The sequence below is a fragment of the Poecilia latipinna genome, unplaced genomic scaffold (assembly GCF_001443285.1).
Source record: "Poecilia latipinna isolate Pla-1442-1.1 unplaced genomic scaffold, P_latipinna-1.0 Scaffold84, whole genome shotgun sequence".
NCBI classification, from domain to species: Eukaryota; Metazoa; Chordata; class Actinopteri; order Cyprinodontiformes; family Poeciliidae; genus Poecilia; species Poecilia latipinna.
This window is the reverse complement of record NW_015112700.1, coordinates 397,876-410,945: the sequence shown is the minus strand read 5'-3', so window position 1 is coordinate 410,945 and position 13,070 is coordinate 397,876. Positions and strand designations below refer to the sequence as shown.

The window sequence follows — 13,070 nt, the reverse complement described above, 5'->3', positions numbered from 1 at the left end:
CAGCATATATAATCTATCAAATCTTTATTTAAAAATTTTTGCAATGCCTTGCACCCAGTTTGTTACAAAAAGTTTGTCCTGAGCGTTGTCTGATCACAGCTCCATTTAAAGTCTCACACATCTTTAATCTTTTCTTTTTTTATGGAGACTTGGTAAACCTCAAAATGGCTCATCTGATTCATTTGAACAGAATGTTCTTTTTTCTCTCTCATTCTGAAGAGAATTAAGTCTGGGTCATGTCAGGTTTGAACTCTATTAGAATATTAAATGGGGTTATGAATTAAAAGTTTCAATTTAGAAACTAAACTGTGTCTGCAAAAAACAAAAAAAAGGGGAGGCCACATTTTTTTTAACATTAGACTTTTCCCCACTGACTGAATATACTGAAGATAAAGAGTGGAGCTTTCTGCAATTTCCATTAAGAGATAATAAATGAAAATGATTTACTTTAAAATATATTTTACATCTGTTTTTCAGTAGGGGTGCCAATACTTTTGTTTGCAGTCTGAAGTATGAGCTAAAGTAATGATGCAGCAACTAAAAAGCATCTTTAAAACAAGAACAGTGTTAAATTTATCTTTGTTTTTTGTGTTGCTTGTTATTTTTATCTTCTTGTTTTTCATGTGTATCTGCCTTTTGTCCAGAAGCGAAATTTTACTTTCACACATTCAAACCAAGTGATGCCTTCAAATGAAAGAAAACCATGCAGTCATATCTTCTGTACCAATATTTGTATTTTTATATTCTATTTTGTACACCAAAAAAAAAAAAAACATTAAATAACATTTTCAGATAAGAGAAATTATGCCTTATTATGGATAAAGAATCAGTTTAAGGTCAAACTATCCTTCATGTGCCATCAGTAATACTTATTTCCTGATAAACTGGAGTTCTCTGTTTTAACTTTTTTGAGCCTATGAGATCAGCATTGCTTGCCCTTTGTGCCTTTTTTTTTGTATACGACAACGAGTGTGACAATTAACAGTGTAGTACAACATTAATCTACTCTTTGGTGCCAAGTTTAGGTTACTAACTGTTACCACTTCTGTGATTATTAACCACTTTAATGGTATCTGTCTCTGCCTCCTTTTTAAAGAATAAAAAGTGTGTCTAAGACGGTTTAAAAAAAACATGTGCTGAATGATGATCTTTTAACTTTTATCTGAGGAATAACTATTTGTTCAAGTATTAAACTCTTAGATGTAAAACTAACAAACTTTGTTGCTTCTTCTCTGTAGCACTTAATTATGCAAAACAGCTTCCTTTCTGCATACTAATCGCCAAAAACTCTTTAGATTCACAGAGGATTAAAAAAAAAAAAAAAAACACCAAGTGGACTCTTTAGCCAAAATGCAGGGAAAAGGCCAAACTGTGTTTTTTCCCACTTCTCCTTTTCTGTTTTTTTTTTTTCTTCCTGTGCAATTCAAGTGGACATCACACACACACACACACACACACACATCCAAGTGAGTAATAAGAGAGAAGAAAACACCCAACTCACCATGGTTTCTCACAGGCATGCACATGTTTAACAGAAAAACGAAGGGGAGGGGAGATGCAGGTTTGAAGGCCGAGCTGACCGGGGAATTGAAGGAAAATTGATAGTGCAAGCTCGCCCTCGAACATCTGCAAAAGTAAATATTAGACGGGATCAGAGTCTGTCCCTAAAGCCTCGGGAAAAACTAAGCTTTAACACCCTACACATGTCTTGTTGACTTACATTTGCTTGAGCTCATCTTTAAGCCCCCTTTTTTTTGTACAGTTCAATCCTCATGCTTCTGAGTTTGAGAGCGAAAATTCCCTTTAAAGTCTCATGTAAAAAGTTTCACACGCAGAAAAAAGGAGAAAAAAAAAGTGGAATCACGTGGGGGTTTTCAGTGGTGAATGCAGCAGTGGGTGGCTCATTCGTCCTCTCCCTGCCCTTCCTGCTTTCATTGTAAAGTTGGGGAGTGGGAGAGGGGAGAAAGAGGAGGGGGGAGGTCTGATATTGAACTTCATGTTTGGAGTTGATCCTGCTCTGTGGCTACAACCCCAACCCCCTGATCACGGACAGAGAAAGGACATAATGTGACCGCTGCTGACAATCCTCTGGACAGGAAGAAGCACAAGTGGAGATAGCGAGAGAGGAGAAGAGGGGTGGGGGTATTAAAGTGTGACTGTGTGTGTTTGTTTGTGTGCATGTGTGGATTAAAATGGGTGGGGTCTCCACGAGTGTTGGGCTGTGTGTGTGTGTCTATGTGCTCTCGTCTTTGCTTTTCCTGTTTTCTCTCCAGTTTTGTGCTGTTTTTCATACCTCTCCCCTCACCCCCCCAATTCTCTTGGAATGAGACCCTCTTAAAAGCAGCTGGTAATGTATTCTGCAGTCAGCTCTCAGCACGGCCAGCACCGGGGGCCCAGCGTTCCCACAGCTCCCACAGCTCACAATTGAAGTGTGATTGTGCGCATGTGTGTGTCAGTGTCTGCGTGAGGCAAATAATAGAAGAGAGCGAAAGGGGAAGACAGGTTGGTTCAACATGTGCCCTTCGCAGATTTCTTCTGGTTTGGCTATTTTGTTTGTCAAACTTAAATCTACCAAATCCAGTTTTGATGTCAGACAAAAAAAAAAAAAATAGCCTGAGTATATACCAAAAGCATCTTGTAAACTTTATTTATTTAGGGGGGGGAAAGTTATTGAACTGAGCCCTAAGTGGAGAAAAAAATTCTCAGTGATTTTTAAATCATTTACCTGTCATTTACATTTTCTTTAGAAAGTTAAATTCAATTTCACTATAGCCAAACCTTGGCCTCATCATCAGCACACTTGTTGCCGACAACATGAAGTAGGCTAAAATATCTCAAAAAGTACAAATGGCAAAACAGAGTCAATTCTAAGTATCCTATTAAAGATTGCAGCTAAACTGAAAAGCTAGTTGTTCCACTTATTAAGTGGGATTACTGGTAATAAGCCTTTTACATTTTAAGGAATTTAGCCACATCCTTTTCTTGCAGAGTTGATTTGGGGTTCCCTTGTGTGACAAGGTCTGTTTAGCCTCATATCACAGCATCTCAATTGGATTTAGGCCCAGCCTTGGACTAGGCCACTTGAAAATCTTCACTTAGTGTTTTGTTGAGGTTAAGATCACCAACTGATGTCTGGACATTCTCCCACAGGGTTTTCTGATACAGAGTCGAATTCAATGGTTACATCAACTACAAAACACAGTAATTTCAGACCACCACCATGTTTGACTGTGATAATAATGAAACATAGCTTCAACTTAACTGTCTCTTCAATCCACACAGCATTTTCATGAGCTTGTGGGAGGATGTTTTTGGCAAATGTGGGCCAGAACTCTGTGTTCTTTTTTGGTTAGCGGTGGTTTTAACCTTTAAGCTCTCCTTTGGGTGCCATTTTATGCCCAGTCTGCTGCTGCTTTTTTAAATCATAAACTCTGACCTTAACCGAGGTGAAGGAGGCTTGCGGTGCTTCAGATGTTGTCCTGGGTTCTTCTATGACCTCATGGATGAGTCGCAGGTGTGCTTCTGGACTAATTTCCTCTGCAGCAGGTTTATGTCAGTAACTGAAGTGATTTCTTCAGTCAATTGATGAGGCAGTTAATCGGCTTGGATGTGACGAGTGAAACTGTACTCTGCTTGACAACAAAATGTGACTAATCACAACTTAAAACCCAGTTTTATTTTGACTCTGGTTATCTTTGTATGGCATAGAAAGTTACTAGATGATCTGATATACTTAGTTTTTGACAAAACAAAACCAAAAAATGAGAAATCTGTTAGGGGACATCAATATTTTCACAGCACTGCATGAATTCACATAATGAAAAGCTCCAGATTTCTTCTGCCTGGTAAATATTTGATGACTGAGCGGAGGAGGAGTGATTTTAGTCCTGTAAGCTGCTCAAAAGTTGTATTTCAAACCCGTCTTTCTCCGCTTTCTCTCCCTTGTCCTCTTCCCATGTAAATAAGGCCAACTCCCCCTAACTCCACACACCCCTCGGAGGCAGTTTAAAGACCCAACACTGTCTCCTTGTCAACCGGCTTACACTGGGGTCCTGTCGTGGCCTCTCTGTCTTTTGTGTTTGGGAGCTCAGAGAGACAGAATGAAAGAGAGAGAGAGGGAGAGCTGGAGAGAGAGAGAGAGAAAGTAGAAAGCAAGGAGGGAGAGGATGAAAAGTTCCTGAAAAAAGATAACAGAGATGACATCACAGCTATTTCATCCAACAAGTAAAAATGTGGTTTGTACCCCAGTGATGATGATTAGCCAGAAGCACAAAATGTGTGCTAGCTCCATCTGAGAGCGGAGAGAGAGAGGCCCACAGCTGAATGGCGCATTGTGGGAAAGACAGTGGGCACACTGGGCAGTAACACAGAACACTAACTCACACATCATGCCAGAGAGTCTGAAAACACCCACACTGGGCGACAATGGCAAACTTCATCGCTTCGTTTGGCCCCTTCTGAATACACACACACAATGGCCGCATCCAAATAAGACGCTCTGTTATTTGTGAAATTCAACACACTGCATTCCTTCAGAGTCTCTGTCCCCTTTGACCGGCAGCAGATGTCCGCCTGGGCAGAGCCGCGGTGAACCTGCGTCTTCGCATATGCACATGCAAGAAGGATGTTCTGAATAAGGGTTGCATCATAAAGACTGATATGAATCACATGGAAGATGCCTTTAAATCAATTGAGCATTTCTACCTCAATTTCTCATAACGTCACGCTATCTTATCTTGTATCTGCATGTTCTGGGCCCCATTAAACTAAATCACTTAATCAAATCAGGCCTAATTAGAAAGGAGACTGAGGAGGACCAGGATAAACAAGCCTGACTCAATGTTTCTGGTCTCATCTGGACTGCTGGCTCTTTGCTGCTTCCCTGTGTAGCATGTCAGGAACTACAGCTGCTTTCGGGATGCGTTTAAAAGCTGAAACAGGTAAGATAAGGAAAATGAAGGACTACAAACCTGTATCCCCTAAGGAAAATGCCTACACAGACTTTTGGATGATCTGTCGAGTTCCTAAAGTTTTCATTTCTGTACAAATGGATTCAAAATGAATAGTTGTCCTTTTTGAAAAAAGCATGTTTTAATAATCTAAGTTAAAATTATAAGACAGCATGTCAGCTATTTCATGCAACAAGTAAAAATGTGATTTACGCTCATTATGTCAAGATAAGAATTTAGTTGTGATATTATCAGACTCTATCTTGTTTTTAAATTAAAGGACTATTTCATGTTTACCCAATTTCATCACATTTTCAAAAATAATACTGAAGCTCATAAATGATAGACTTCTAAAGTTGTATTTCAAACCCGTCTTTCTCCGCTTTCTCTCCCTTGTCCTCTTCCCATGTAAATAAGGCCACCTCCCCCTAAAAAAAATATATATATATATATATATATATATATATATATTTCATAAATAAGTTATGAAATATTTAATATTTTTTAAATAATTAGCATTAGTATGACTTACAGTTATGTCTAGGAGTCTATTCTTTCATTGTGACAATAGATCTTATTAAAAATTGCCATTCGCAACACGCTATAAATATGACTTGACAAGTCATGGATAATTTTGTATAAAAAAAAAACAACAAAAAAAAACAATGACAACAACAATTATATTAAGATTTCATATCCACGGAAAAACATTTTTGGAAAAACAAAAAAATTAAATAAATATTTTAATCAAGATTACTCAAACTGAGTGAAACTAATTTATTTGTAATATTCCGATAGCAAAATTAAAGTAACAATTTAAGCACATTGAGTTTCGTAGTGGTTCCTCTTTCTTAATTTGAATATGAAGAATTGTTTGTTTGCTTACAAAATCAACATAAATAATTTTAGGTATAGACGAGTGATAAATATATTGGCAGAAGGTAAACTTTAGTGCTCGTTTTATTCAGAAAATCCTATATATAGGTATCCAAAATGGATTTGCCACTCGTAACAGGGCGGATGCGCTGTCGTATCATTTTTACAGGGCAATGAGATCTACTCTTCCGTTTCCAAAAGTCATTGAGTTGTCGTAAATTTGTTCATGAATTTATTGAAGAGGGGGAAAAAAACAAAAATTTGACGCTTAAAATTCACTGCGACTTTTAATATTTAGGCATTACATTATACATAGTGAAATATTTTTGGGGAATGGGAGTTTTAATTTTAAGTTTGAACTTCTTGGTTGTTGACGTAACAGTTTGTTACCGGTGACCGCTTTACGGCAGAGCGTGCTGCTGGAGGTCAGGGACATGATCACACGAGAATCTCAGTAGTTTCTTAGTAGTAAACGTTGCCTTCGTAAGAAAGATTATACTGGAATACAGAATATTCTCGGATTGGATTTTTTCTGCTGGTGTTGGAAACATCCAGCTGCACGTTTTTAGAAGGTTTGTAATTTACTTTGTGTTACGACATCTCTTGCTAAGGTTAGCCGCCTCGGCTCAGCTAGCTTCTTTTAGTTTACAGGCTCTAGTCTGAGTCTCCAGAGAGGGTTACAGCAATGGACAACAACTCTCAGGGCTCGGGGGGACTTAAAGGGGGACTCGGGGGTCTCTTTGGTGGCGGTGGTGCTCCTGAATACTCCAACTCAGAGCTCGCCGGTGTCCCACGTAAGTATCCTGTGATGCTAGCTGTAACAACACAGTAATGTTAGCCGCTGTCACATTGCTCACATGCAGTGTGGTGCAGATGGTTTTAAAACTTCGGATTGCTTCTGTATTCCAGTGACAGGCATGAGTCCTCTTTCACCTTATCTCAACGTCGACCCTCGTTTCCTGGTTCAGGTAGATTTCATCTCACTATCACCACGCAAAACTGTTGAGTTTTATTTTCCTCCTGTCTGTGCTAATCTAAAATGGTTGTGTTGCAGGACACAGATGAGTTCATTTTACCAACAGGGGCCAACAAGACAAGAGGGAGATTTGAACTGGCTTTTTTCACCATTGGAGGCTCGTGTATGACAGGTGAGTAACCACTCCTGTTCATCTGTAAACCTTATCTATTTAAGTGGGAACAAATTGCTGGTGAAGTCTGTAAAATTTCTTTCCAGGTTTAGCAGAAGTAATACTTCCAATGCTGAGAATATTATACTCAAAATTTTCAGTGTACTCACACTGGAGCTAATGTCTTGCCTCACTCTTAACACAGGAGCCTCACTGGGAGCTTTAAATGGTCTGAGGATGGGCTTGAAGGAGACGAGAGACATGGCATGGTCCAAACCTCGCAACGTACAGTAAGCATGGACACAGTCCACTCTATGTCAATTGTACTGCCTTGCAAAAGTATTCATACTTTTTCCATAAAAACGAGATTTGTGAAGCTCACAAGTAACTTCACAGGGAATCGTCCCTGGACAGATTTTCCGACACGAATTGTGGCTCGCAGATGAAATGTGTAAGGTTACTTCCGAAGAGAATTGGGATGATTACACGTGTATGCCACAGTTTTTGGATTTTTCTGTTTTTATGTGTCCCTTTGCTTCTATTTCATGGTTATGAACTGCATTGTGTTGGTCTATAACATAAAATACCTGTAAAATACGCAATAGTTTGTGCTTGTAACATGATGAAATGCTGAAAAACGTGAAGGGTGTGGAAACTGTTGCAAAGTACTGTATGTTTATTTCCTCTTAAATCACTTCCCCTCTAAATGTTTTTACTTTTTCTTCACCAGAATTCTGAACATGGTCACCAGGCAGGGGGCTTCGTGGGCCAACTCTCTAGGCTCTGTCGGTAAGATTAGAATGAAAACTTAACTGTTACCAAACCAAACGTTTTAAGGGTTGTTTATTTTAAATCGCCTTTGCAAAGTCTTGTCTTTTTAACTCTGGTGCTTTTTTTTTATTATGTCCTTGCAGCTCTGTTGTATAGTGCTTTTGGTGTGGCGATAGAGAAAGCCAGAGGGGCAGAAGATGACATTAACACAGTGGCTGCTGGCACGTTAACAGGAATGCTCTTCAAATCCAGCGGTAGGTGTCTCTGCTTGGGCATTGGGCATCAATTTGGTCATCATGTTTATAATAGTATGCTTTTTTACCATTTTTCATCAACGTAATCTACATTATGAAGATATAATCATTCTCAAAATAAAATTGAAAAGTAATGTTTTTTTTAATTGGAAACCTGAAAGCGTTTATACAGTTTTTCTTGATTAAATGTGGAGCCAAATGAAGGAGTTTGGATTTTATTTGTGAATTTTTTTGGGTGCAAACTTTGATTTTATGCAGTTTTTGTATGTCAACTTACTATTTATTTAATTTCAACATACAAAAAAAAAAAGCTTTCCTGATTATGATGGAACCGATACTTGAGTTTTATAGAGTCATCATGTACAGATACCAGTAATTTTGAAACAGAATATGCTCTCTTTTCTTTCTCCTTTTGAATTGTCCGAGAGAAATTAGCCTCTGGATCATATCGTATTTACATCCCAGGGCAACAGGAAGTCATGAGTGACTTAAAATTTTGCATAAACTTTGCTTCAACATTCATGTTCACATAGTAAATAAAAAAGCTTCAGTTAGATTTATTTTATCTGGATTGTTAAGAGTTTTCACACAGCACATTCGAACTCGGTTGTAAGTGGGATTGAATTGCTGGCGTGCTAATTATTAATATAAAAATATTTGTTTTATATTAAAAAATGTATTTCTTGAGGGGTTTTCTCCCTGCTTAGTAAATGTTCTCAAACAGTGCTCTTTTTTGACATCTCATCTAAAAGATGAATTTATTATTCACTATTTAAATGGAAACCTGTGGTAGGCATCAAGAAGATAGTAAATTTATATATACGACGAAAATAACAGGTTGGGCATGTTGTAACAAACAGTTGACAGAGTAATAATTATGCAGATTCTAAGATGATCTTTAGAAAGCCTTCTAAAGCTCAAACTGAGCAGATTTCTTTGAGTTCCCATCCTGAGGTTAGGTCTTATTCACCAAACACCTCATATTATGTCTAATGATCGTTTTCAGAGATGATGATGATGATTCCATTCATTTTTTTCTCTCAGGGGGATTAAAGAGCGCAGCCCGTGGAGGTCTGGTTGGTTTAGCCGTATCCGGTGCCTACGCTCTTTACAACAACTGGGATCATCTCACCGGCTCCTCGCCCTCGTCCCGCCTCTACTAGCCTCTTCCACGCCGTAGCTACTTCGTCGTTAGGGGTATCTGGAGGACACAGCCTTTAACCACAAACTGCTAGGTTTGAGTTAAATTCGGTGTTCTTTTCCCGACTCCTGTCACTCGCCCTGAAGCATTCTGGGAATTGAGAGAAAAAGTTAATTCCTCTGGAAATCCAGATCATTTGTGTTAGTCCCGATCAGTGAGGACATGGTATGAAATCCTGACACTTAAGTTGTATTGTTTATGAATGAGTTGTCCGTCTCCAGTGATGCCATGCTGAGAGACATTTAGGTTAAATGAGCCAATTTATGGGACAGCACCCGGAGTGTGGTCCAGACGAGGTGTTTTCAGACTGAAAGACTCGCCACCTGTAAAAATGGAACAAATCCTGATGGTCTGATGACTTGTATTTATTATTAAAACGTATGTTAGTGGTTTCCGCTCTGTGAGAGTGGAAGTCACCGTAAAGCTGTACCGGAACTGCTTACTTTTCGTGTTTCTCCATCAAGTACGCTGTTTGATAAAGTGGAATAAAATGAAACGGAAATGTTCACAGACATTCAGCTTTTTTATCGCTTTTATTGCAGAAAGTAACTTGTAAATGCCAATGTACGCAAACGAAAACTAGCTGCACGTTTAGAGTTCATATTTATATTGTGAAGTGTTTGCTCAGTGGAAAAAGGAACGGTGTGAGGGAGCCGAGGTTCAGGTTTTGCTGAGTCAGCAGGGCCCTCTCAGTGCAGGAAGAAGTCCCTGATGCGGGTCGCCTCTATCCAGGGGATGTAGGCGGTGGTGCGGGTGAAGACGCTGGGTTTGTTCTCCACGGTGCAGCCGATGGGGCCAAAGCTCACCACCCCGTGCACCTCCCAGCGATCACGGCCGAGCTGGCACAGCAGAGGACCACCCGAGTCGCCCTGAAGGGAAGAAAGCCGTGAAAAAAAACGCCACCCGACAGACACAATGTTCCTGTAAGCGATGGGGAGTCCTTACCTGACACGCCGCAGGCGGGCCCTCGGTGTCCCTGAACCCGGCACAGATCATGGAGTCCCGGACACGGTCGCCCCAGAACTTCTTCTGCCGGCAAGTTTTGAAGTCGATGATGGGCAGACGGGCTTGATTCAGCGCTTCCGCCAACGAGACGTTCTCCTTCCCACCTGAAATGTGTTTATAGAGCGAGTAAAATTTTAATGACGGTAATAAAATCTACAAACTTTCTTAGTAATTCACTTCGGAGTGAAACTCCTATACATTCACACACTCTGAGTCGGGTAAATTTTATGATTAGATGGGGTTCATCTTGAAAGAAACTGCTACAAGGATGCTGTTAAGAGAGGGATTTTTTTTTTAATAGGGAAAAGTCATCATGGGAAGACTGCCAACTCGACAATTATCCAGCCAATAATCAAGGTCTCAGAGTGTGGAGGAAAGATTCTTCAAATCCGTGTTCTGAACGTCAGAAGGATAATTTGCAAACTGGATGGACTCGTCACTGAAACTAAGGATTTCAGAGAGTCAATCTTCAGTAGTGCAGTAGGGGCTTTGGGATGATGCCAAAGAGATAATAAGCTGCAGAAAATGTAGATTTAGTTGGAATTTCATCATTGTAAAATTTAGGGATGCACCGATGTTAGCATTTTGGGCCGATATTGACACCAGATACTGATATTGCTGTTATGACTGATGACCAATATTGTATACATTTCTCTACTCTTTTAGCACCGTTTAAAAAGAAAGAAATCAGCACATCGCTTCTTTGCTTCAGTTAAACGTGCTGCATCACTATCTTATGACTGAATCCCTTCTCCTGAGACTCTCATACAAAGGTTAACAAGATGGAATCACTTAATAACATCAGCCAATACCGATATCCTTAAAAATGATTAACATCTGCCAACACTGATATTAATGTCGATGTATATCGTTCATCCCTAGTAATGTCAAACAGCAATATCCAATTTGCCTGTTTCAGTGTTACTATTGTTGGTGCCCTACCTTTTCTCAGTGTCTGAGTCCCTCGTCCCCGACTCACCTCTGGTGTCTCCCCAGCCCGTCACCCAGCAGTAGTGCCCCGGTTTGAGGGGGCTCTGCTTGCGCGGCAGGCAGGCATAGCGGATGAAGTTTGAAGGCAGGATGTCCGTGCCGGCCTTCACCAGCGCGATATCGTAGTCCAGCTCGCTGTGAGCAGGATAGCGGAAGTTCTCGTGCCGGTAGATCCTCTTGATGGGGAAAATCCTCTCTGCAGACTCTGAGCGCTTCAGCTGGTGCTTCCCAAGGACAATCCTCCAGCTCCCAGGATCCTCCGCTTTACCCCTGAGAGTGTTTGACAATTTTTTTTTTTTTTTTTTATCAGATGTTGTATTTAATTCATACAAACTTGCAGTTTCTTTAAGGTGTGAGATTTATGGAATGTTTTGGGTTTTTTTTACTTCTGGAAGCAGTGAGCTGCAGTGAGCACCCAGTTCTTATGGATGAGAGTTCCTCCACAGACATGGATGTAGTGTTTACTTCCTCTGGGTCGAACCTGTGACAGACAACCAGACAGTGCGGTCAAATTTTTTTGTAAATGTATCTATTTTTGTATTTTGAGTGCTGAAAAGGGGAGCAGTAAAAGTCAATAATCAACTCCTGAATTTTTTAGGTTTTACATTAACAGCGTTTAGAGTTCAGGTATAAATGTGGCTCACTTGGATTTAATTTAATGTAACTATTTAAATTTACCACATTTAAATTAGTTTAAAAACTGTTTTTAAAAACATTTAAAAACAGTTATTTGTTTGCGTGTCATGCAATTTTAGTTTGATCTTAATGCGTGTTTTAACAACTATGTTAGATTTTATAAAAAATTAAAATGCCTTTCTATATTTTATTTCTGATGTGATTCAGGCATATTTTTTTTTTCAAATTGACTGAGCTTTATAAACATTAAATACCTTAACGTTTATAAATAGCTCGTATCTATCTCTAGGATTTTCTCATATGTTTCCCTAATTGTACATTTTGTAGGACATTTAACTCTGCAATTATTTAGATTTTATTTACATTCTACACCATTTTAGCTACTTAACAAAACCTTGATTTCCAAACAAAAGTGTCAAATTAAATTTCACCTGAAAAGAGGATTTTGAACCATCGAGTAATGCCTTTTGATTGTTTACATTTTTTCCCTTTCACTTAACTTTCCAATAAATTTGGATACAGAACTCTTGTGAATAGACAGCTTCCTTAACGATCACATTTTAAAACTTATCCGTCCTTTGCTGGGTGTCAGTCACATAGCCCTACAGCTCTGTTAAATTGCTATTATTGGTGTTATGTCATATTGATCAATTTTATTTCTGAAATAAATTAACTTTAATTCATTGCAATGTACTGATCTGATTTGATAATAAAAAAAAAAATACTGGATGAAATTGTCTGTAAATAAGCAGAAACCATGGCGTTTTCCTAAAAATAAAGGATCCTGTCGGTGTGTTTTACCTGCAGAGAGACCTGCCAGGGCCAGGAGTGAGGTCTGGCCTCATTTCCGGAGACAATCCTCTCAATCATGTTTGGCTTGAAGTGGGGCATGCCGCAATCCTGTGGCCAGTCTAAGAGAACAGAACCAACACATTCAGACACCACAGAGCCACTGCATGAGTAACACAAGCCTTCCTTTGGTGTTGGTGGAGTTTACTGGTTCTCACCCAGCTGGAGGACTTTGTGTTGTGGCTGTTGTGCTGGGATGAGTGTGTATGCAGCCGCAGGCAGGGACGCCTTGCTCAAAAGCAGCAGCAGCAAAAGGGACAGAAAGCAGAGCAGAGGAGGTCCTGATGCAGCCATGGTCTCCCACAGAATCACCGACCGGGCCACAAGCGGGCACTATTTATAGCAAGCAGCACCCAAATGTACGCAAACAGGTACAGTTCACACACACACAACAGCAATCCTCCAGCGACAA

General features: G+C 39.6%; 2 protein-coding genes across 3 annotated transcripts; one reads left to right on the top strand and one right to left on the bottom strand.

Moving 5' to 3' along the window:
- The first annotated feature begins 5,739 nt into the window (after positions 1-5,739).
- Positions 5,740-9,689, top strand: timm23a (translocase of inner mitochondrial membrane 23 homolog a (yeast)). Of its 2 annotated transcripts, none has more exons than XM_015021243.1 (8): positions 5,740-6,397; positions 6,477-6,619; positions 6,735-6,793; positions 6,880-6,973; positions 7,158-7,242; positions 7,683-7,741; positions 7,867-7,977; positions 9,022-9,689. In XM_015021243.1, exons 2-8 carry the CDS (start codon positions 6,511-6,513, stop codon positions 9,138-9,140), a joined length of 636 nt encoding a protein of 211 aa, XP_014876729.1. In that variant the 5' UTR covers positions 5,740-6,397; positions 6,477-6,510; the 3' UTR covers positions 9,141-9,689. The 2 variants fall into 2 exon arrangements, with proteins under 2 accessions (XP_014876729.1, XP_014876721.1); XM_015021235.1 differs by having other exon boundaries at positions 5,741-6,397; positions 6,470-6,619.
- A 6-nt stretch (positions 9,690-9,695) lies between these two features.
- LOC106938996 (elastase-1) lies at positions 9,696-13,063 on the bottom strand. The gene is made up of 6 exons (XM_015021221.1): positions 12,817-13,063; positions 12,611-12,720; positions 11,560-11,654; positions 11,163-11,443; positions 10,124-10,287; positions 9,696-10,047 (listed from the first exon to the last, which is right to left on the bottom strand). Exons 1-6 carry the CDS (start codon positions 12,950-12,952, stop codon positions 9,868-9,870), a joined length of 966 nt encoding a protein of 321 aa, XP_014876707.1. The 5' UTR covers positions 12,953-13,063; the 3' UTR covers positions 9,696-9,867.
- Between the last annotated feature and the right edge of the window lie 7 nt (positions 13,064-13,070).